Below are 25,696 nucleotides of genomic sequence, written 5' to 3'. Positions count from 1 at the left end.
TCCTCTGACACCTGTAATCTATACACCATGTTCCTAAAACTATGTCATCCCTGATAAAGTTTAGTATTTAAGGACCACCTCTCTACCCCTTAGGTAGAAAGGTCCTTCATCAGATTATACTGCAAGATACTGTCTGAAGACAGTGGTTATTGCCAGCATTTAGAGAAGCTGATGCATCCTGCCTGAAGCTGGTAACAGCCGAGTATCCACTGAGAACTGCTACTGCAGCGGGTGTTTGCCTTTTGTAGGGAAAAGGCCTTCCACGGTTCTTCTGAAAATGACAGTCTGAGCTCTCAATTAGGTATGCAGTGTGCTGCTTCTTCCCAAGAAACTCTAGTTTGAAAGTTGCTCTACTACATGCTCTCCTAGAGTAGAGCAAAGGAGTAAGTTTAGGTTGTGAGACTTGTAGATGACATTATAACCTTGTTAGAAACGTCCATTTTATTCTTGTTGTTTTCAACGTGCCTCCTTGTTGTTTTTATTATAACCTGTGTGATCATTTTAGAAGTACTAAGAAACAAGTTCCATGTTGTAATAAATACTTTTAGTTAAAAGTGTCTGTTCTTCTTAGTGCTGGGTGTACGATACTGAGCAAAAAGAAATAGGTTTACTGTTACCACAATGCCCGATCCCTTTTCAGGCAACTCAAAAGCAATTACTTCACTTCAACTATGTATTGAATGGAGTTCTGCGGGACTACAATAACCTGTCTTTCACAATCAGAGCTGGTGCACTGAACTAAGTTCACCTGTGTCACATGTATGTGGGAAAGCAAACCTTGAAAAGCTACGCCAGAATCGTAGCTTACACAGCAACTCTACTCTACTGCACTCCACTCCAACTCTACTCTACAACACTCAACACTAGGCCATTCTAGTCTACGCCACTCTACTCCACTCTATGATACTCCACGCTGACCCTCTACACCCATCCACTCTGGGCCCCTCCACGCCATTCTACTCTATGCCACTCCACTGTACTCTAAGACACACTACTCCACTCTATACCACTCTATGACACTTTAGGTCACTCCACTCTACGGCACTCTAGTCCACTCTATGCCCCTTAAATCTATGCCTCTCCACTCTACAACATTCTACTCCACTTTTCTCCACTGTACATCAGTGTACTCTGCTTCATGATGCTCCACTCTGCCTCACGACACTCTACTCCATAACACTCCCCTCTATGACACTCCACAACCCTCCACTCAGATTTACACCCCTCCATGACATTATACCCCACTCCACTCCATGCCACTCCAAATCTCTCCCCTTTTCACCACTAATTTTTAGGCATGTTGAACAGCAGCCACACTGGGGAACAACATGGCTAAAACACATTGGCAAAGCCCATATCTCTACCATATGGCTTTGCCAATGTTCGTTGTAATTTGGTGTAAATCCAGCCAGCATTTTCTGAGGTATTCTAAAAAAAAAAAATAATCACCTCCCCAAAATGAAAAGATACACGACAATTCTAGTCACAAATCAGATTCTGAATACACATCCAGCAATCTGGATGGTTTAGATTAGAAATTCTAGATAGTCACTCTGCAAAACTGACTTATTGTGCTGTGACCAAAGGCCACAAACTATGCCCAATGCCCAACAGCCACTGAGAGCAGTAGTATTGCATGTGAGGAGAGGCAGAAGACCAGTAACCAGCAAGTACAGCAGATGTGGGATTAATTATATCTCTAGAAGGGAAAGAAAAGCTGTTAAAGGCATGTTGCAGTTGGCAGATAAAGTCACAAAGTAACATATTTTAGAAATAAAAACTCTCTTAAAGAATGTAAGTAAAGGGGTTGTTATAGTTAAGATTCAAAACCTAACAAACACTGCTATTCCAAGATTAGAGTTAGCTACCCTATAATAACCTACCCTCATACACTGCTCATGAGTGATGTAACCTAAGGGAAGAAACATCTCTCCAGTGGCCTGGAACAACATACTACCATCTGCTAGTACTACCCCTCTGGCAATCTGTGGTCTTTCTCTGGCTTCCTGCTCACAGTTCATACTATTGGAAATTGACATTTAGAGGATGAGCCTTCTGGCTTTGCCTGAATACCTGCTGTAAGCTCCCTCAACAATCTAGCAGTCAATCCAATTTGCTGTTCTTCCTTTGTTCCCTAATTGCATATCTTTTCTCCAACTAGATTTTCCTCAGTGTCTCCGTAAAGTGACGGAAAGCCCTTTGTGGTATCTATGAGGGCTTACTAGCTACAATAGTCATCCTCTGCTCAATTAAAGTTTTCTCTCAGCATATGGGTGACATGTAAATTCCCTTTTCTATTCCGGGATCCTATGGACTATGTGTTGATCCAACATGATACCATTCCTACCAGTATCAGGTCTGTAGACAAGATGTCCACAAGATGACAAGAAATGATCTTAGCCAAGCCACCCAAATATCCATTTCATTCATGAAGATGGACCCATTGTGGTCCCTAAGGTGGAATCTTGGTGTTGGTTTGTGATCTGAAATGAGCAAAAACCAGAATTCCATTGGTAATGGTTGGCCTGGGCTTTATCCAGATAGGATGGCAATATTTACTTACTTGCGTCAAATAAATTACTATTTTACTTGCCTGCACGTGTGGAACACTTCATACAGGACCAGGGGACCTAATACTGGCTGCAAGGAGGTTATAGATCGAAGCCTGGGGCCAACAGTGCAGTTGAACAGCAGTTGCCTATGGCACTGAGCAACTTATTTGAAACCTGTTGGAGACTGGGTAGTGTTCTGAAGAGGTGAAGTGTCCATTGTGCTCCACAGGCAGCCTGTATTGTTTCTGGAGAAACAATATAAACATTGGAGCCAGTCACAGTAACTGGCACACAATTTTGGCACATGACCACAGGCATGAAAGCACAATCTCAATCTGCGTGCCTCTGCGTGCCGTCTAAGCACTAGTGTAGTAAGCTGTGTCATCTGAACTTTTGGTGGCCATGTTGTAAGTAGCTGCGTGTCAAGCGGTGATTCGCTCACCTGGATTTATTAGTGCGGAGAACCTCGGGTATTCGCACACCATAAAATTCTATTAAACATTTTAAGAGCATCTAACAAAGTGAGAATGTGATGATTCACACACCATTCTTGCTTATTGACTAAATAAATAAATAGATAACTAAATACATATAAATGGGTAGTTAAAGAAAAACAGTCAAAGGCGAACACTGTACATGATTCACCCACCACATACAAGGAGTGTTTTATACATGATGATTCGCAGACCTATATCTGTTCATGTTATTTATATATAAGATATATATTAAACGTGGTACTATTCTGAGTGATAATAATACAAATGTAAATATAGTCATATTTATATATATATGTGTGTATTATTTCTAACATATACGCACATATGATTCATATACCATTTGAAGCAAGTTGTTTTATCCAGCTATTTTATTCAGAATGGAAGGAAATTCAGCACCTCTAGCATTTTCAATGCAATGTGGAGAACCTGTATTAGACTGGTACCATTGGAAAGATGGATTTGAATCATATTTAGACATTATTGGAGGGAAGATATATACAGACAAACGTACGTTTGCTATATTAAAACATTGTTGTGGTGCAGAAGGTAGACATATTTTAAATGACCCACTCTCATTAAGGACAGAGGATGAGAAAAAACCGGAAATCGATGTGTACGAAGATGCCATTCAAAAAATAGATTTATATTATAAAAAAAGAGTTAACGAGGTAGTAGCACAATATACATTTTTGGGAAGAAGTAAATTACCCAGTAAGTCAACTGATGCATTTGTTGATGATCTAAGAATTCTATCCCCTAAATGTAATTATGGAGTGTTTCAGGAGCAAATGAATCGCGACAAGAAGGTACACAAGACTTCCGATTCCAAATTACAAGAAAAGTTGCTTTTGGTAGATGATTTAAGTCTGGAAAAAGTTATTGATATCGTCACCAATATGAAGATATGAAGCGAGGTATGAAACAGTTAGTCCTGAATAACACAGAAATAGCACAGATGGTAAGAAAGAATCAGTAAGAAATAAAAAGGGATCCCTGGGAAATTTGCAGGGAGGTAGTGATAATACTGAAAAGAAAGAATATTCATGTTTTAAATGTGGGTTAGCTGGACATTTAGCCAATGACAAGATGTGTCCTGCCATAGGACACATTTACAGGAACTATAATAGAACGTGCAAAAGAAGAGCTATAAATAGAAATAAGATGATTAGGCTAGGCAACAACCCAATCAGTGAAATCAAAATGATGATGAGCCAGAAAATTTAATTTTATGTGTGTGTACGTCAAATAAGAAAAGATGCTTCATACTGTGATTGGTGATGATTTACTCCCATCATTCCCAAATGTAAAATTGTTACCACTCATGAGGTTAGTGTGTAATGGTAATAAACTAATCGATGTAATATGATATTTGAGTCAACCCTCAACTATGAAGGAAAATGATTGATGCTCAGATTTATGTGGCTAAAGAAGGTTCATGTCTTTTGGAGTGGCTACAACAGAGGGATCTAATGATAATATTGAACCCTAATCACCCTGACCAAGTTCTAGGGTATGATGATCTAGTACCACAGGTAAATGATCAAAAAGCTTTGAATTAGGCTGATCTGTGTCCAAATGTTTTGTCTCCTGGTTTGGGATTATTAAAAAATGTTGTTCATTAAATTATTCTAAAAGAAAACCATAAGGTCCGTAATGTGCCATTATCAATGTGAGATGCATTTAAGGAAGAGTTGAAAATGCTTTGTTTTTCTGGACATAATAGAAGAATTGAATCATTCGAGTGATTATCACCAGTTGTAGTTGTGCATAAACCAAATGAGAAGAGAAGACTTTGCATGGGCTCAAGGGATCTAAATGATTGTGTGTGGGTATATCGTCATCCCCTACCCAGTATTAGTGAAATGTTTTCCTTATTAAGGGGTGTAACTGTATTCTCCACATTAGATTTAACAAATGTGTTTCATCAGATAGCTTTGCATGATGAAAGTAGATATTATAGATCTTTTATAACGCCAAAGGGTGCGTATCATTACAAAAGAATGCCCTTGGAGTTACTTCAGCATGAGCTGTATTTTAAAGGTTGATGCATAATTTATTTAAGGATGAAAAAAATGTTGTATATTTCCAAGAAGATATATTGGCTTGAGGGAAAAACAAAAAAAGAACAAAGTGCTATCAGTCCTTGAAAGGAATGGTTTAACCTGAAGCATAGACACATGTAAAGTTGAAAAGGATTTGGTAGAATATTTAGGTCATAACATCAGTATAGAAGATATATCTCCCAAGCAAAGTCTAGTTAGAGCCATATAGAAGATATATCTCCCAAACAAAGTCTAGTTAGAGCCATATGCTCCCCATACTGTGAAAAGCTTAGCTCATTTTTAGGGATTTCAGAATATTATGCAAAGCATATTCCTTTATTCTCAGAAAAAACAAAGAACATGAGAGAACTTATGGAAAAAATGAAAAATTTGTATGGGCTGAAAAATGCAAAGCAGAGTTTCATGGTCTAAAGAAAGCTATTGTCAGAGCTCCTGCTCAAGCATCATTTGACACGAAATGTAAGTCTGTTATTATGACGGATGCTAGTAATGTGGGTATTGCAGCTGTTCTTTTGCAATACCTTGATGGAAAGTTAGCAATTGTTGCGTACGCTTCGAGACCACTGAGAAATGCAGATTTAAAATACTACATGTTAGAAAAAGATACTCTGGCATGTTGGTGGGGGAAAAATATGTTAGAAATATGTATATGGTGTACCATTAAGAGATATGACAGATCACCGACCTTGAGTACATTTGTTCACAACCAAAGGTTGTAAAAGAGCCACGCCTAGAGTTGCTTGAGGGCAATATAAACTTCAAGAATTACATTTTAACATATAACATGCACCAGGTTCCAGAAATATATTAGCTTATTGTTTATCTCGTCTACCAGTTAATGATTTGAATGAGACAAATATTAGAGATGATGATTTGGGAGAGAGTTATATCCATCTGTGAAGTTTCAAGTGGATACATATCTGAATTTCAGTGGCAAAATGCTTGTTTGGAAGATGAGGAAATTCTAAGAGTATAGGAATACATAAAAAACAAATGTCTTAATAAAAAAAGAAGTGGGAGAAAATGTGTTATCATGCTTTCATGTAGCTGAAGAATCATCAGAATTAAAAGGAGTATTGTTTTGTGGTGAACAAATTGTGGTTCCTGAAAGTGTGCAGGAGATGGTGTTAAATATGGCACATGAAGGGCACCTAGCTATAAGTAGTATGAAGAGGAATATCAGACGTGATTATTGGTGGCCTGGAGTAGACAGAAGTGTTGAAAATAAAGTAGGCTTTTGCATAGAATGTACCAGAAGTGACAAACCTGAAAAGAAAATTATTTATGTTAAAACGACATTATCTATGCTCGTAGGATTTGGGAGAGAATTTCATTTGACATAGGAGGTCCAATATGTCTGTCTAACTCTCAAGTATACTCTAATGTGTTAATTAATCAGATCTCTCAGTGTCCTGAGTTGATAATTGTTAGACAAGTGACATCTAAATGTCTAATTGACTTTATGGAGGAGGTTTTTGAAAGGGAAGACTTTCCCAAAAGCCTGTTAAACGATAATGGTGTCCAACTAACATCTAGGGAGATGATTTAATTTCTATCAAGACATTGCATAGATCATATTGAGACATCTTTTTATTACCCGCAAAGCAATGGACTTGTAGAAAGATGGATTAAGGTGTTAAGGTAGTATTGCAATTCGCTAGTATTAATGTGAACAATTGTTATTCAACCATCAATGACCTATTATGGAGCTATTCTGCCACACCCAGGTTACCTGGAGAGAGAGCACCTTTTGAGAAAATGAGAGGAAGACCACTTATATATAACTTAAGACAATCTTGGATGTTGGACCTTAAAGATGAAGCAAGGGGTGTTGTGAAAGGGAGAAACTTGACTGAAGGGTCTGGAATAGGGAAGTACCAATGTGTCAAAGAGAAAAATCCTGCAAAAAGTTACATGATTTGAGAGTAGGTGAATGGGGGCGGGTAAAGGAAGGCAGATTAGTTAAGTCTGGAGAATCTAGGTTTTCAGAGCTTATGGAAATTGTAAGCATTGGTAATCGGGTGATAGAATTATCAGATGGGAATGTTTGGAGTATGAGCAAAGTGGTTAAGGTTCCAGAATGTCTTAGAAAAGGTAACGTAAACAAGAAGGTTGATAAACATGTGATGGTTGACAGCAGTAAGGAGAGTGACATTCTACTTGATATTCCTGGGCGTCTAGAAGAAGGCAGTACTTCAGTGAATGCTGAGGACTCACTGAAGTTTGATCGGTCAGTTATACATCAGCGTTCTCAGCGCTTATACATACTCCAAAATGGTTGCAAGACTGCCATATGAAGTAGGATAATGTTGGCGCATCGGTCTTTAATAAGATAAGTAAACTTACAAGGGGACGCCTATAAGTCGAACCTTTTGATTCCTATAGGGTGTTCTTACCATAGCTTCGACACAGAATCAGAAATCAACACACAATAATCAATAACCATTAGTCAAATTAATAATAATCAATGGAGTCAGTAAATTTTCACTCACCATGACTCTTCAGCCATGAATAACCACACCATTAGGTATAAATTTTGTAAGTTTATTCCCTATTCGTTAACAATACTATGTCATGAATTTTAATCATCAACTCTAATCAAATCAGTTCCAATAACACTTGCTAATCAGAAAGTCGCAGAAGACGTGATCTAATCAAAGCTTCAATCAAAAGACATTCTGAGGCATCAACACAAGACATTAATAAACCCAATTGAGTAAAAAAAACTATGACATCCATCAAGTTCAGCAAGATAGTCCGTCAACCATTTGTCCCTGTATTTTGTCAGTCGTCACATGAGTAACCTAAGCTAGCACCAATTAGCATCAGCATGTGGGGCTTCATGCAAACAATTTAGAACACAAATTTGGAAAACATCTACCTAAAGAAAAGTATTAAGTCAGCACAGATGGTACCTAGAAAGAAAAGGCATGAAAATGCAGTTCAGTCATTGTCCTATCTACCTATCCATGATATGGGTCAGCAAACAGAATCAGTCTTCGTCCTCAGGTCACCAGTCGATCAGCAAAATATCAGGCTCTCAGTCAGAGAGTATGAGCCCAATGACAGAATCTCGAATTTCTTCTTCTCAATATCGCAGTTCATAATGGGGTAAGATCTGAAGTCCTTTCCCTCTGTCACGTTGTTGTATCAAAGTTCCCGAAATCATCCCTCAATTTCCAATCGGTCAATTAATCGTATGTTATTACTCTACCCAATAATGTCCCTTTACCAAATCTATGAATTTTAATATTTCACAGTTCACATGTCGTTGATAGGTCTGCTTTACGACGTTCTCATCATCCGGCTCACCAGGTATCAATTTTGTTGCATCTTCGTCTCCAGTCAGTGTCTTCATTGTTCGCATCCTGGGAATGGAACCCTTTGACACACATTTAGTTACTTTATGAGAGGCCTCATCTCCTGTCCGTCGGTTCCCATGAAAAGCTTCTGCTAAGCATTTTATTAAAACATTGAGCATTTCATAGTTAGCTCACTCTGTCAGCATTTTCTATTAAACACTAAGAAATACAGCTTTTGCATGAGGTCTGGTAAACTAGGCCAAAGCACTCGCTAAGTTAAGGCCTACAATTAATTAAGCAATAATATAATTCATATCCTTTAGTATGCATTGTTAATATTTCAGGTGGATTAATTATATGAACACTAGTGGCCAATCTCCGAGGTCACATTTTCAAACGTGCACATTTTTTTTCTATGTTATTCATTGTTCTACATAAGTCATTATTCAAAATACGATAACATTAATTAATTATTTCTAATTAAGACATCTGCTTTAGCAAGAGCATATAGGTATCAAACACTCATAGTGGTTTTAAAATGTATCATATGTTTCTCTTTATTGGTTCTATGATGTTTCATATTTTTCTCTTTATTTAATAGTATTAACGTCATAAGAATATATGTATATAGACATATTTGATTAATGCATGGAAATGAATGTTTTAATGGAAATTAATGAATGTATTATATTCAATTGTTAACAAAGTGGAATGTGTGGTATCTAATGTGGAATCTTGGTGTTGGTTCGTGATCTGGAACAGAGCACATCAGAATTCCATTGAGGGTGGTTGGTCTGGGATTTCTCCGGATAGGGCGGCGATATTTTATTTACTTACGTCAAATAAATTACTATTTCACTTACCTGGACCAGTGGAGCTCTTTATCCAGGACCGGAGGACGTAATTACCCTCTCTTAGGGAGCTTATTTTCAGAAGTAACATGTATCAAGATAGGATTCCCATCCCGGACATAGATTATATTCGCACGGGTTTGGCAGTTTTGGGGGTCAAACTGCCCATGACTAAGTGATGCACAAAGTCTTGAAAGGAAGGGACTGAAGCTGAGTGTTAGAGGACGGTTCTGACCATCAGGACTGCCCTGATTTTTCGATTTTTGACCACCTGGTTTTTGACTGTTTACTGTGAGGACGCCTCCTATGAGGTGACTCCCGCACAATAAACACATGGTAAAATGGACTGCACGTGTTTTCCGCTGGAGTCGCCGTGCTAAGGAAAGGCTGCTGTGGCGCAGCAAGGCAGGAGTCCCCGGGCAGGTTACATGTGATCATGTGTGCGCATGGATGTGCACCCATGTGAGGGCTGTGAGAGGAAGATTCCTAGTGTGCGCAGCCCTAGAACTGCGCTTAGGTAGTCCTGGTGCAGGAGGAACTATGCAGAGTGGGTGGTGACCTGGAGTACGTCTCATGAGAGGGGTGTATACATGTGAGGGAGAGTCAGTGTGCTTACTGTCTTTTCACGGTAGGGACACCCAGTTCAATGCCAATGTCAGGGTGCTTAAGATATTTGCATTGGGGGGATACTCCATTGAATGTCAATGGGAAAGGAGGGCCTAGGGTGCAACTCCAGTTCTCTGGGGTCCACCGAGACCAGAGTCACACCAAAGTATACTGTAACCTGTAAGAAAAGAATGATGCAGTAGGTTACAGGAGCATAGTTGTACAACTTATGGGTCATCCAGGGATGTCATCTTTCTCTGCCTCAGCTCAGGATTAGGGCCAATTACTGCTCTGTCCAGTTGCTGGAGCAGGGCCTAGCATCAATCAGCCAGCTGTCATTCCGTGCCAGGAGCAGGCTGGAGAAGCCCTTCGAGGAATGTCAGGTAGGAGGGGCTGAGACTTTCAGAGCACATGTGGCAACTAACTCCTGGAGGATGCCATCTTGAGCTATCCCAGAAGACTGTGCAAGAAGGAGGGGACGGGGGCAAGGAAGTGATGTGGCACATCTGGATAGGCCAGAGGTGAAGACCTGCTCGACACTTCCGCCCCCACTTAAAAGGTCCTGCACAGGGGAGAGCTCTCTCTCTTGGCTGTGCTTCACTGCTGGACACTGGGACTGCAGACGGGCGTCATGGACAACTGGAAGGAAGAACCTCCTGACTGCCCTTGGGGCAGGGACTCTGCCCCTGAAGGATCCCAGGCCAGCGAGGCGAATGCCAGGGCCAGGCAAGCTGGCCCCCTTACCCCCCCAGAGGACTAGTTGGGGGAAGGACTGGGCTAGCGCAAGGAGAGCGCGCTGCCCAGAAGGAAAAGAGGGAACGCAGAGGAAAGATTGGCGCAGGAGTCAGTGGGACTGGCTCCCTGATGATCTGGGACCCTTCCAGGCCAGGAGGCCTAAGGAGAGTACTCCTGGTGGCAAGGGCTTGTCACCAGGAGCGGAACGACACAAGAAAGAAGAAAATCGGCCCTTGGGGGCCCGAGATATCCCAGGACAAAAAATGGCGACCTTTGAGAAAACAGCTACGAAGCGTGTGGAGCTCCGCAGCTGCTTGCGACTGTGCCCCCAGGGTGGGCCAGGGCCTGGGGGGCAGCCCAGGAAGAAGAGGAGAACAGGGGAGTGTCGTCGCACTCCCCCTCTCTGAAGAAGAAGGGGCCCCGGACTCCATCCCGGGGCCCCGTGAAGCCTGGTCCCGTGTTGGACGTTGAATGGGGGGGGCGCCGTCGCGCACCCCCTGCCGCTGTGGACAGGGGACCCCGGACCCCATCCCGGGGCCCCCAGCGGCGAAGACCAGCCGGGGAGCGCCGTCGCGCTCCCCGTGAAGAAAGGAGTAATGGGAGGGGGGGCCGTCGCGCACCCCCCAGCAGAAGGGAAGTCGGGGAGCGCCGTCGCGCTCCCCGTGAAGATGGCTAAAAAGGGGGCCCCGGACCCCATCCCGGGGCCCCGAGAAGAGGCAGGAGTGGGGGTGCGCCGGCGCGCACCCCCAGCCGAAGAGAAGTCGGGGAGCGCCGCCGCGCTCCCTGTGAATGTGGCCATCAGGGCCCCGGACCCCATCCCGGGGCCCGAGAAGAGGAGGACTCCGGGGAGTGCCGTCGCGCTCCCCGTTACAAGGAGGAGGGGCCCCGGATCCCATCCCGGGGCCCCAAAGACACACAGAGGAAGGGGGAGTGCCTCTGCACACCCCCCGCGCGGCCCGAGTGTCCGCAAACATCCCTGAGTCTGCCCGCTGGAGCGGGCAGACTCCCAGTCAGCTGGCCGGTTCCCGCGGCAGCACCCGGAGATGCTGGCCGTGCTGGGAGCCGGCGGGGGCGGCCAGGGGTGGGCTCCCTGAGCCACCCTCCAACGAGGGATCCTCTTTTTGGTGCGGGGGTGTCCGGGTGGGACCGGCACCCCCAAAAACAAAGGCAGTAAAGAAAAGGCACCGTGGCTCTCCCCTCGCAGCGGGAGAGCCGCTAATCATTTATTCAGCCGCCCCAGCATGCTTTGCGGGGCAGGGGCTGTTGTTGGAGCCCCTAAAACGCCTGTGGTGGTCCCAGGGAGATGGGGGCCACCACCAACTGAGAACTAGGAGACAGGGGGAGCTGCAGGAGCAGCGCAGCCTCCCCCCAACATCTGTTGGTGTCCCCACCCTAGGTAGGGTGGGATACATGAGAGATAACCCCTCAAGGGTTGGATGGATGTTTGAAGCACAAGCTTCAGTGAACTTTTGTTCCTGGTTGTGCAAGGGTGCATCCCATAGGTGTAGGTTGGTATGGCCCCAGGTATTCTACTGTTAATTCATGGTTAAGTAGGAGTAATCCAAATGTAATCTAAAAGTAATCCTGATGGTTATAATGCTAGAATTTGGTCTCTTATGTTTCCTGACTATGCTAATTTGAATAATGATACTGACAGTCATCTCTTGGCAAGATGAAAGTATTTAATCACAACTGTAGGTGTCATCATTGCACTGTAGTGTTGAATACTGTCAAAATGTTCAAATGTTGCAAGGGGGGCACTGGGATTGTTTAGCCATGTGGATTGTTGGATTATATTTTCCCTTAAGGAGACCTGAGAGATTACATACTGTTGGTCCAGAGTGATTTTATCACTTTGTATATATTTGTAGATTGTTGCATAGTATTGAGTAGTGTGTGTGAATAATAAATGTACTTTTACTTTATCAAAAGAAAAAGCACAGACTGGACATTCATTTATTAAAAGTCATGCTTGCGTGCTTGTGAATGGAGATTACTAGCCCACACCACCTCCCTTGAGTAAGCTTTGGACTGCTCTGCAATACCCTATGAGAGTCAAGCGCTACAATGGGGTGTTTGGTTCCCAGTGGCGGTCGTGTGCGGACTCGTTACTTGTGCAGGCCACACAACTAATGACCCACCTTCCAACATTTGGTGTTCAGCGGCGGGAAACATAGTATCCCATTCCAGTATGCATTTATGGCGCTTGATAAGTCCAGTTTTACCACACTTTGCCTATGCAGTAATGAGCAAATATGAGAGCGTAAGGCTCTAAGAAGGGTTCAAAGGTTTGTTCATGTGAACTAGAGGTATGAGAAGGGAAAGCCCTGTGCACGCATATGTCAAGTGAGAAAATGAAAAGTAAGGGTTTTAACTGTGTTGTTAGGACTAGTTTGTTTGCACAAAGTGACAGGGTGCCAGGAGGAAGCGTTCCAAGAAATGTTCACAAAGTGTTATAGGCCATAGGTTATCCTTTTGAACTCTTAACACTACACACATTGGACCCGCACGAGGGGGGGGTTTCTCTAAAGGTTTAGGGACAGCAACTGATACCCACATCACAGACTGGGATGGTAGGGCGGCCTGACTATGTGGGTTAGGAAGTGGTTAGGGGGGCCCCGGGAAATTCTTATGCTTGCTGAGGATAAGACCGGTTTCCAAAGGGAGGGGGCCTCAGCTAGTCAGTCTTCCTGAAGAGATTTTGTTTACCCGCCATTGGCGCAGGCTAAATCCACCGGAAGGGTGGAGGCGGATGATTTCAAACCCACAGGTAGTGACACCCCCGAAGAGTTCCCGGAGGAGGGAACCCAGACAGGTGTTCCCATAGTCGTGGGAGGGTGCAAGGAAGTTGTGATTCCCTTGATCCCCCTAGGTTATCTGGTGGGGAGGGTGAGGGACCCTGGGGTGATCCATGGTAATGGGAGGCCCCGAAGGAAGTGCGGTGTTAGCCCCTAGGTTCCCTAGGTGGGCTAAGTGACTAACCCTGAAGAGTCAGGGGGAGTCAGCAGTGGACCCTGAGGTGTCAGGGTAGGGTAGGAAACTACCCAAGGAAACGGAAGGATGTCATCCTGGAGTAAGGAGGGTTGAAACCTGAGGTGGTGGTTGGGGTGATGCCCAACCGCCTGACCAGTCAGGTAGGTCCTGTGGGGTCAGGCCCCGGGAGAAGGGAAGGGGGCAGGGAGCCACGTCTGTTAGGGGGCGTCTGAGCTGTCGATGAGTGACAGGCGGCAGAGGCCTTTACTTAGCGGACCCCTGCGTGGTACACCGTTGGTGTCCCAGCCCCAGGGTGCGTCCTGGGGTCCTGTAAGGTGGCAAGGGCTGGGGAGGGTGTCCCCTCAGACGGGTGCCACAGGTGGGTCCGCCTGCCGTGGTGCTGTTAGCTGTCACCTGGAGCCAGGTGGGGCCTATCTTAAGTGAAGGGACCCTGTGCTCCCGTGCAGGGTGGCGCTAGCGAGCCAGGAATCTGGAGAGTTCCTGGGAGGTCTCCTGACTTGAGGCTGGGAGACGTGGGAGGGCCCAAGGAAGTGGGCCTGTGTGAAGCTGACCCAGGGCTCACGGGTCCTCCAAGGGTGCTCTAGGGGGTAGAGCTCATTCCCTAGAGACGGCGGGGGCGTAGGCCCTGTTCTCACGGAGGAGAACAAGGGTAGGGTCTAGGTTCTCGGGTGGGTTCCATGCGGAGCTACCAAGAGGGGAGGAGGGACTTGGGGGTTGCCTGACGAGGTACCCACAGTGCTTCTCCTCCAACGCTACCCGTGCGGTAGTAAGGCCGGACTGGTGACTTTTCTGGGAGCCAGACCCGGGCCAGTGGTGCTTCTCTGTGAGGGAGACGTACCAAGAAGTTCAGAGTGGGCTGTTCTTCCACGAGGGAAGGCAGTCGTCCCGAAAGGGTGGTGGCAGCAAAGACCCCAGCTGCAGGCTGAGGGAGAGGGTCCGATGAGTCTGCATTTTTTTCAGGATGCAGGGATCCCAAGGAAGGAGGGCACTGGGTGGAGTAAACTCCAGAAGGGGGACCAGCCAGTGGCCCGAGGAGTAGGCTCTACACCTACTCAAGGTGGAGGCCGCAGTGCTGAGGCACTGTACCCGTGTCCAACGGAGTGAGGGGCGTAGTGTTGCGTGACCCCGGGCAAGGGTAGGCCTAATGTTGCACTGACCAGGTAAGGTGATCTCATGGTTGGGCAAAGGAGGTGGTCCTAGTAGCCGATGACCAGCATCAAGTGTTAGAGGTCGCAGACAATTGGCGAGGAGGGTGTTTGGTCAGAACCCCTCGTCACTTGTTATCGCTGACCAGGTGTCGACTGCCCACGTGTGGTGGCTGCGTCTTCCCCGTAGGAATCAGCTGGGCGCGGCGTGTGTTAGAGGACGGTTCTGACCATCAGGACTGCCCTGATTTTTCGATTTTTGACCACCTGGTTTTTGACTGTTTACTGTGAGGACGCCTCCTATGAGGTGACTCCCGCACAATAAACACATGGTAAAATGGACTGCACGTGTTTTCCGCTGGAGTCGCCGTGCTAAGGAAAGGCTGCTGTGGCGCAGCAAGGCAGGAGGCCCCGGGCAGGTTACATGTGATCATGTGTGCGCATGGATGTGCACCCATGTGAGGGCTGTGAGAGGAGGATTCCTAGTGTGCGCAGCCCTAGAACTGCGCTTAGGTAGTCCTGGTGCAGGAGGAACTATGCAGAGTGGGTGGTGACCTGGAGTAGGTCTCATGAGAGGGGTGTATACATGTGAGGGAGAGTCAGTGTGCTTACTGTCTTTTCACGGTAGGGACACCCAGTTTAATGCCAATGTCAGGGTGCTTAAGATATTTGCATTGGGGGGATACTCCATTGAATGTCAATGGGAAAGGAGGGCCTAGGGTGCAACTCCAGTTCTCTGGGGTCCACCGAGACCAGAGTCACACCAAAGTATACTGTAACCTGTAAGAAAAGAATGATGCAGTAGGTTACAGGAGCATAGTTGTACAACTTATGGGTCATCCAGGGATGTCATCTTTCTCTGCCTCAGCTCAGGATTTGGGTCAATTACTGCTCTGTCCAGTTGCTGGAGCAGGGCCTAGCATCAATCAGCCAGCTGTCATTCCGTGCCAGGAGCAGGCTGGAGAAGCCCTGCGAGGAATGTCAGGTAGGAGGGGCTGAGACTTTCAGAGCACATGTGGCAACTAACTCCTGGAGGATGCCATCTTGAGCTATCCCAGAAGACTGTGCAAGAAGGAGGGGACGGGGGCAAGGAAGTGATGTGGCACATCTGGATAGGCCAGAGGTGCAGACCTGCTGGACACTTCCGCCCCCACTTAAAAGGTCCTGCATAGGGGAGAGCTCTCTCTCTCTTGGCTGTGCTTCACTGCTGGACACTGGGACTGCAGACGGGCGTCATGGACAACTGGAAGGAAGAACCTCCTGACTGCCCTTGGGGCAGGGACTCTGCCCCTGAACGATCCCAGGCCAGCGAGGCGAATACCAGGGCCAGGCAAGCTGGCCCCCTTACCCCCCCAGAGGACTAGTTGGGGGAAGGACTGGGCTAGCGCAAGGAGAGCGCGCTGCCCAGAAGGAAAAGAGGGAACCCAGAGGAAAGATTGGCGCAGGAGTCAGTGGGACTGGCTCCCTGATGATCTGGGACCCTTCCAGGCCAGGAGGCCTAAGGAGAGTACTCCTGGTGGCAAGGGCTTGTCACCAGGAGCAGAAAGAAGAAAATTGGCCCTTGGGGGCCCGAGATATCCCACGACAAAGAATGGCGACCTTTGACCTTTGAGAAAACAGCTACGAGCGTGTGGAGCTCCGCAGCTGCTTGCGACTGTGCCCCCAGAGCCTGGGGGGCTGCCCAGGAAGAAGAGGAGAACAGGGGAGTGTCGTCGCACTCCCCCTCTCTGAAGAAGAAGGGGCCCGGACCCCATCCCAGGGCCCCGTGAAGCCTGGTCCCGTGTTGGACGTTGAATGGGGGGGCGCCGTCGCGCACCCCCTGCCGCTGTGGACAGGGGACCCCATCCCGGGGGCCCCAGCGGCAAAGACCAGCCGGGGAGCGCCGTCGCGCTCCCCGTGAAGAAAGGAGTAATGGGGGGGGGCTCCGTCGCGCACCCCCCAGCGGAAGAGAAGTCGGGGAGCGCCGTCGCGCTCCCCGTGAAAATGGCCATCGGGGCCCCGGTCCCCATCCCGGGGCCCCGAACAGAAGAGGGCCTGGAGGAGTGCCGTCGCGCTCCCCACTGAGGAGGAGAGGGGCCCCGGACCCCATCACGGGGCCCCGAGAAGAGGAGGACTCCGGGGAGCGCCGTCGCGCTCCCCGTTACAAGGAGGAGGGGCCCCGGATCCCATCCCGGGGCCCCGAAGACGCACGGAGGAAGAGGGAGTGCCGCTGCACTCCCCCCACGCGGCCCGAGTGGCCGCAAACATCCCTGAGTCTGCCCGCTGGAGCGGGCAGACTCCCAGTCAGCTGGCCGGTTCCCGCGGCAGCACCCGGAGGTGCTGGCCGTGCGGGGAGCCGACGGGGGCGGCCAGGGGTGGGCTCCCTGAGCCGCCCTCCAACGATGGATCCTCTTTTTGGTGCGGGGGTGTCCGGGTGGGACCGGCACCCCCAAAAACAAAGGCAGTAAAGAAAAGGCACCGCGGCTCTCCCCTCGCAGCGGGAGAGCCGCTAATCATTTATTCAGCCGCCCCAGCATGCTTTGCGGGGCAGGGGCTGTTGTTGGAGCCCCTAAAACGCCTGTGGTGGTCCCAGGGAGATGGGGGCCACCACCAACTGAGAACTAGGAGACAGGGGGAGCTGCAGGAGCAGCGCAGCCTCCCCCCAACATCTATTGGTGTCCCCACCCTAGGTAGGGTGGGAGAAATGAGAGATAACCCCTCAAGGGTTGGATGGATGTTTGAAGCACAAACTTCAGTGAACTTTTGTTCCTGGTTGTGCAAGGGTGCCTACCATAGGTGTAGGTTGGTATGGCCCCAGGTATTCTTCTGTTAATTCATGGTTAAGTAGGAGTAATCCAAATGTAATAAAAAAGTAATCTAAAAGTAATCCTGATGGTTATAATGCTAGAATTTGGTCTCTTATGTTTCCTGACTATGCTAATTTGAATAATGATACTGACAGTCATCTCTTGGCAAGATGAAAGTATTTAAGCACAACTGTAGGTGTCATCATTGCACTGTAGTGTTGAATACTGTCAAAATGTTCAAATGTCACAAGGGGGGCACTGGGATTGTTTTGCCATGTGGATTGCTGGATTATATTTTCCCTTAAAGAGACCTGAGAGATTACATACTGTTGGTCCAGAGTGATTTTATCACTTTGTATATATTTGTAGATTGTTGCATAGTATTGAGTAGTGTGTGTGAATAATAAATGTACTTTTACTTTATCAAAAGAAAAAGCACAGACTGGACATTCATTTATTAAGAGTCATGCTTGCGCGCTTGTGAATGGGGATTACTAGCCCACACCACCTCCCTTGAGTAAGCCTTGGACTGCTCTGCAATGCTACCCTATGAGAGTCAAGCGCTACAATGGGGTGTTTGGTTTCCAGTGGCGGTCGAGTGCGGACTCGTTACTTGTGCAGGCCACACAACTAATGACCCACCTTCCAACACTGAGTAACACACGAAGAGTGCCGGGGTCAGGGCGAGGAGCCCAGACAACCAGCGCTGGCCGCAGGTTACTTTCTGTTCAAGGTGAGTCATTTTTTCAAATTCTTTACTGGAAGGTTTCATAGTGAAATATTGTCGTCTCTGAGTTAGCAAATCGCTGAAAAAACTTATCTTTTAATGTCCCTGGTTTAATATGTATTTCATAGAGAGGTCGGGCACCCATTGCTCTACACAAGGCAAGAGGCTGTTGGCAAAGACGCGGATTTAGTCGTTTATTTCTCTCAAAATCTCTCTTTTTTATTCCCTCCCCAGTGCCAGGGCCAGGAGGTGAGAGCCATGATTAACACGGGCTGCCAGCAAAACCTCATCTCACGTAGCTGTGTGACCACGCTGGGGTAAGAGAAGTCTTGAAACTACTTGTACTCAAATATCTAGCAGCATGAATCATTTCAAAGCGCAATATAAATGGGCACCATTTTAAATGAAAATACTGGCTTTTATTGCATACGGTCCCAGCTGGGTCATCTCGTTTCCTTTCTGACAGCCATCCGGCCAATCATCTGGCGCACATATTGTGTGGCATTAGGAGGTCTAGGAGTACTGAATACCTCACTTCTGATGTGTGTTACTCTGCTGAGACACGGTTCATTTGCAAGGTGAACTGCAAAGAGGGGAGGAGTAGATCCCATTACAACGTCCAGTGAAGCATGGCACTGACTGCACCTAGGGCCATATGTACGAACACTTTTTCCCATAGACACAGAATGGGTAAAAACCTTTGCTACATCTGGCCCCTAGTGTCACAGCTCTTTCTATGCATAGCTGTGCCCTTTCTCTGCTGTGTTCTGGATCCCCACTTCTCCAGGGTCTCTAAAACGCTTTGTCCCCCGTCGAGGAAGCAGCTTTGCTCCGGTGTCCTCCTTTCTGACGTTTGCGGATCTTGTGTAACCATGGCGAGATGAGGAGCTTCACGTCAGAGAGCGGTCTTGAAGGGAGAATCCATCTCCGCCCACTCTGGTCTTGCCCTACATTCACTGTGGAGTTTCACTGAAAGAAAATTGAAACGAAAAAGCTAAATACATGAAATATGGGTCCTCCATAATGCAGAGGTCTCTGACCTTTTTTGCTCTGAGCCCCCCTACCCAAAACGTTTTGAAGCCAGGTCTCCCTCCAGAACTTTATAGGAAGACTTGGGAAGTGGAAGGGGCTCAGCTGAGCACAGGAGGTGGGACGTAGGAGATCAGTTGAGGGGTACTTTTTCAGTAGCTCGCAATCCACGTTAAATGTGAGACTTATGAAAGAACAACTACTTGATAAAAACTAAATAGACAAAGAAACTACACCTAGTTGGAAGACCTCTGCTCTAATGTAAAAGTTCAGCTGGCAGTACTGAGCTGCTTCTGCTGCCAGTACTTTACGCTCCTACTGACTGTACTGGTAGGTTCAAGTACACAGCACCATATGTTGATATTCCAACTCTATTGCAGTACATAGGTTGTATAATGTTCCAACTACTTTATTTACTGTTGGTGCTTGTTCCAGGCAAGGAAGCCACTCGGCCTCCAATGCACCATTAATGGCCATTGGTCCTTTTTCATAATATGAATTATGTTGGGGCGAGGGTGTTGAGGAGAGCAAAAGTCTTCCTCCATCAAAACATCCATGGGATGACGGTAATGTTGATGACTATGCACATAACCCCTTTGTGCAGGCCAATTAATGGTTGCCAAATGTCAATGCAGTCATCCTTGCACCATGGTGCAGAGGTGCCTGTGTTGCAGGCAGGATTATTTTTATGCAATAAGGGACACCTTTCTGCACAAAAACAATCCTCTAACGCGTTTTCCATCATTCTGTGTTTGCTGAAGAATGCAGGGCACATAGAAAGAAGACAATACAAGAAGAAATAAACATATTTCTCCTTCTTACGCCTCCTTAGGGAAATCGTACCATTTTGAAGCATTCCCACATTTACTAGTGGTAAGATGCGTACAAACGCCCACGTTTCACTCATGGAACGCCTTCCCAATGTACAGTAAGGCAAGGCAGCGATTTGCACTACCTTTTATTACTCCAGATTTACTATGCCATGCAGATCCATGGAAGGTAACAGATTTATATAGTGCTTGATCATCAATTTTGTAGGTGCTTTTTACATAGTAGCATAAACTGTGATACAAGTTACAAGTGAAGGTAGGCGGAAGGCATGAAGGAGGTGCAACAAGATATAAGAAGGGTGTAGTGTTGAGAATAGCACAAGAGGTGAATAGGTGGGATGAGGAAGAGGAAGCAAGGGGGTAGCGAGCATGAGGGATGGTAAATTGTCTCCTTCATTGTCCCTGAGAGAGAGAAGAGAGCAATGGGGTTAGAGAGGATGGAGGAACAGTTACAGTAGGCAGAGAGGTATTAAGTAGGAGGAACAGAGAGTGTTGGAGGGTAGAACCTGTGTGCAAGTATCGATACAGCTTTCTGCTAGCCTGAGCCAAGTAGATCTCAGCGGGGATCCTCCAGGTCACACATGTCTCCCTCTACCCTGAAGATTGCACGTAAGCATCATAATTCATGTCTCCCATAGAGACTTGACTACAGAAATGTGTGAGCTGAAATTAATGAACATTTGTAGTTTAAGATGGGGCAATGGGAGAAAACTCTATGTAATTGTGAGCAGTGACAGCCCGTGCTTTGAATAATGTGCAGCAGGTCCCTTTATTGCCTCAAGTTTATAAAAGGTTTATTTGGAACAAAGTATTTATGAACTCCAGAGCTTAATAACACTCTTCTATATGTCAAGGCAGACCCTGACAAAAACACAGAGATTGTGTTTGTAGATATGTACCCTGTATGCTCCCTTAATTTCCCTTCACCCTTCAAGCTTAATCTGGCCTTCAGGTTGACCTTTACTGTATTCTACTCTTGCCCTTTGTAGACTTTTTCCATTAGCCACGAACCCCCCTTTTCCCCGTCTCTACCACTCCATGTAACCAGGCTGTTTTAACAGTGTTTTCCATTTTTTGACTGTTGTGTGACATAATCACTTGTCGTAAGAGCAGTGGAGAGCCGCTGACTGACAGAGCTGCATTCAAGCCATATATGCAAATTAAAGCCCTTGTGTAAACTAATGCTCTGGCCTAGTTCTACAAGGTTTGGCTTTCTGCCTGCCAGTGCCCAAACTTATTTCAGAGCACCAGCGCTTGAGTTTGGAGGTGCAGGATGTTCTAGCCGCACACAACCACACTAAGCATATTTGTCAGTGTGGAGTCCTGTCCAAGCTTTTTGGGTTACCAACAGTCCAGAAAAAAGGTCAGGGATGCAGTGGTAATATAAAACCCAGTTTTGTTCTTCAGGATAGCACACACAAGTACTGCACTAAAAAATACACTAAGGCCCTCATTGTGGCATTGGCGGTCCTTTTGAAAGACCGCCATGTCGGCAGTCTCACGACCACCGTAATACGAGTCAGAGAACAAAGACCGCCACATTACAGCCACAAACCCGACACCGCCAGGCCAGCAGAGGGCGGGTGAGAGGTGTTTCCACGGCCAGCACAGCCATGCCAAAAGGACTCCGCCTGCCGTATTACAAGACTTAGGGCCTGATTACGATCTTGGCGGATGGGATACTCCGTCATAAACTTGACGGATGTCCCGTCCACTGTATTACAAGTTCTATTATATCCTATGGAACATGTAAAATGGCGGGCGGGATATCCATCACGTTTGTGATGGAGTATCCCATCCGCCAAGGTCATAATCATGCCCTTAATGTGGTATGGCGGTCCCTGCACGGCAGTGCACCACTTGCAGTGGAAATGCCGACTCACATCGCCTCCCGGATGACCACCTCACCCAGACAGGTAGGTGGACTGTCCGAAAGGGAGTGGGAGGGTGTGTTGTGTGCGTGTATGTGTAGCGGTATGGGTGTGCGTGTGTGTATGTATGTGTGTGTGGAGGATGTGGTGTCTGAATGGAAGCAGAGGGGAGAGTTGTGTGTCGGGGTGCAAGTGAGTAGGTGTGTGTATTGGGATGCATGCGAGAAGGGTGTGTATGGGTGCATGTGAGTGAGTGGGGGTGTATGTCAGGGAGTTTGTTGATGAGTGGGGGTGAGTGTATGAAGGTGTGCAGATGAGCAGGGGTGTTTGTGGGAGGTGTGCTGATGAGTCTGGGTGCATGTATGTCAGTATGAGAGCGAGTGGGGTGCATGTATGTCAATGTGAGCGAGTGAGGGTGCGTGTATGTGTGCATGTGTTCGGGTGGTTTTTTTTTTATGTATGCGTGCAGTCGGGTGGGGGTGTCTGCAAGTATGTGGTTGGGTGGGGGTTATTGCAAGTGTGTGGTCGGGTGGGGGTGTTTGCAAGTGTGTGGTCAGGTGGGGGGGGTGTTTGAAAGTGTGTGGACGGGTGGGGGTGCATCTGCCGGCGAGAGGAATGGGGATTCTTAATACGGCCGGCAGTCTTAAGCCTGCAGCCGGCCCGGAGGAGTTCACCGCTGGTCGCTGCGATCCAACCGGACGGGCGGACTGGCAGCATTGTGACGATTTGGCTTTGCCCAAACAGCCAGACTTCTAATGCGATGGTGTTTACCGCCGGGCCTGTGGCGGTAAGACCGCCACACTCGTAATGAGGACCTAAATGTTTAAAAGTGCTTATTTCAACAGTCTCATCCTGTTGTTTAGTACATGAGTAATAACCACAATGCTTATAAATAGAACAACACTAATGCATGTCAATAACAGCAAGAATAATATGAAAATTTTTAACGAGGTTGGATGTTCCTAGCAGACTAACACCCTAAAAACTACTTCTATATGCCACACTATGGGAGCATGGCATAGCTAACTTGCTTCTAGAGCTTCTTGGGATTCAGTGCATTGCATACCTGCTCACAGAGGAGAAGATGTGGTTGTCAGGCTTCGGCAAGGAGAGACTGTTTCCTCCTAAAGAAAAAAATTGTCAACTGAGCTGTACTCATCTCTTCTCTGCATTGGCACTCAGCATATGAACGTCTGCTGTGGCACTATAGTGGTGTGGGAGGACATTTTGCGATAACCACTGGTGAAGATGTCTCTTCTTCAGTGGTTAATTCATGGGGTTTTTATAGAGTTGACCAATGACCCATACCGTATATGAGTGCACTGTCCACTTAGTCAAAGACATACCAGTGTGACTCAGTATGACAAGAATACTTCAATTCAAACTATTTATTTATTTTATATATTTACTGTTAGATCTTGAAATGTAGATATCAGGGAACTTGTAATATACTTGTATCGCCTTGGGCAATAGCAAAGTCATTGCTTGGAAAATGTAACCCTTTCATGAGTTCTGCGAAAAATAATGACATGCAATATATAGGCCAAAGTCAGACAGGCTTATTTAATGTGCCCAAAATGGAGCGTGGCTTTGGGATCTTTACGACACTACCAAGCTCAGGTTTTGATGTGGGAATTATCCAAGGAGGTGAATCTTGGATGCCTTCCTAGAGTGCAGGACTGAGATAGTCTACCCATGGAATAGTATATCCCACTGATGTTTTCAAGGTATCCATAATGAAAAGAGTTGAGGAAAACCTGCATATAATCATTTGCAGCACAGGTTATTTGCATATATGTTGGCACTTCAGAAATCTCAGTTGGATTTTGAAATCTGAAAGCTGTCCACTGTAGTCGTAGTAACACTGTATTGTTAAATAGCATAATGGTTTGCAGTCTCAACTTTAGTGCCATACTGTCCTGCAGGTTAGACGAGACACCAACCAACAGAAACAAGGAGCCAGCCTTAAGTTTCCTGAACAGTTCAAGTGTTGTGGGCCAAGTGGAGCGACTGACGATCCAGCTGGGTCAGGAGGAAGTGGAGTGCACGGCACTCGTGGTGGGTGAGTACAAACATGGTAGCTGTAACAATACTATGATCATAATCTAAAGAAATTATTATTTTTTAACTCAAAAATTGCTTATTTATTGAACATACATCAGAATCGACTGGCAAAGGCCAGAATCAAGGGCTACTGCTCTTGGCATTCCTTCACTATCCTTGAACATGAACATTCCATTTGGAATGCACACATATTAGAGCCACGCTTAGTGCAAGACCCAGTAAGAGATATATTTATTTTTCCAAATTTGAAAACAATACTTACCTGATCTCTTTTTTGTAACATTTTGCTTCCAAAGTTGGTATTTTTTAATATTAAATATTACTATATTCACATTTAACTTGTGCATTAACTTGCATTTGCGTCAGGCTAGAAGTCGAATTCACATCTTCAAACAGTAAATGGAATGATCTGAAGATGAGGCTTTAACACACGACAAGAAGCCAACATCGACATTTCACTGACAGAAAGTGTTCAGATGCTTCCTTCATTTTTATGCCTGGGCTGGACAGCACAACCATAAATAAAATCTACTACTAACATTATACATAGAGCGAACACTGAACAATCCCTTTACACCACTGGCATTCTTCGACTTGAATCTTTCAGACACCGTCTCAAAACTTTGTCACTCATGTCTTCCCTCAGCCAGTGGAGTAGTCACCACTCACCAAAGGATTTTCCCTGATTGAGTGTATCCTTCTGCCTCCACTTGAGTGCTGGTATTGAACAGCATGAGTGACTAATTACAACTATAACCCATTCTTCCGGGTCCCTCCTGTGTCCCTTCTTCTAATATGCTAATGATGCATGCATTAGCTCATTCAAGGCCGTCCTATTGGCTTTGCCAATGTTTATTGGTTATGCACATACATGCGGTCAATGATTTCGTGATAAAAAACATTTGCAGTGTTTTTAGCCTGAGTAGTGTTTACAATAATAAAAAAAAAGGTTATCCTTTGCTCTCAAACAGTTGGTTCAAATTAGATTATTTTTCTTGATAAATAAATCGTACTAATCACATAATTCAAAAATAAGTGCTGACAGAGACAATTATTCCATGTCCTTAAGCATGATTTTTATAACGCCCTTGGTGCAGCCTGACACACAGGTTATAAATATTGCAGTACACCCAATGTGACTTCTTTTAAGAGTGTCACGAGTAGCCTGGAGAGATATTTAATCTTGCGATTTTGTGTCTGGGGAAATATTTCACGAAAAGTAGTGTCTGTAAGACATGCTTGGTGGGATATAAATATTCAAATTTAGTGGCTGGGAAGAACTCCACTTTCCCTGCATGTGATTATGCTTCTGGCTTGCATTGTGCTATCAGTAGTACAATTGCTGTTGAAACGTTACACTAAGCCGACATCGGCGGGTCAAGCACAGGCAGCTGCGTATCCATATGTTGCTGTTTTACCCAATCTACGATGGCTGTGCATGTATGATACTTATGCAGGTAACTCAGATTGAAGCCGTTAGATAACCATAGAACTGGAGACGTGCAATCTCACATGGTGCCACTGTGTGTCACCCGATTTTGGCTCCCTTCCCGGTCACATGGCAGTAGGGAAGACGAACTGGAAACCACTGCACAAAGGTGTTCTCCAGCTCATCTTTGGAGGTTGTAAGCAACGGATGGCCGT

General features: G+C 46.2%; 1 protein-coding gene across 1 annotated transcript in view; it reads left to right on the top strand.

Annotated features, from left to right (window-relative positions):
• NRIP2 (nuclear receptor interacting protein 2) overlaps positions 1-25,696 on the top strand; it is a 261,101-nt gene that overhangs the window by 211,342 nt on the left and 24,063 nt on the right. The window contains exons 3-4 of the mRNA XM_069228156.1: positions 18,493-18,575; positions 23,914-24,050. Of these exons, the coding sequence (XP_069084257.1) occupies positions 18,493-18,575; positions 23,914-24,050 (220 nt within the window). The remainder of the gene's footprint in view (positions 1-18,492; positions 18,576-23,913; positions 24,051-25,696) is intronic.

The sequence above is a fragment of the Pleurodeles waltl genome, chromosome 4_1 (genome assembly GCF_031143425.1).
Source record: "Pleurodeles waltl isolate 20211129_DDA chromosome 4_1, aPleWal1.hap1.20221129, whole genome shotgun sequence".
NCBI lineage: Eukaryota > Metazoa > Chordata > Amphibia > Caudata > Salamandridae > Pleurodeles > Pleurodeles waltl.
The sequence above is the reverse complement of the archived record's forward strand: the minus strand, read 5'-3'. Positions and strand labels throughout refer to the sequence as shown.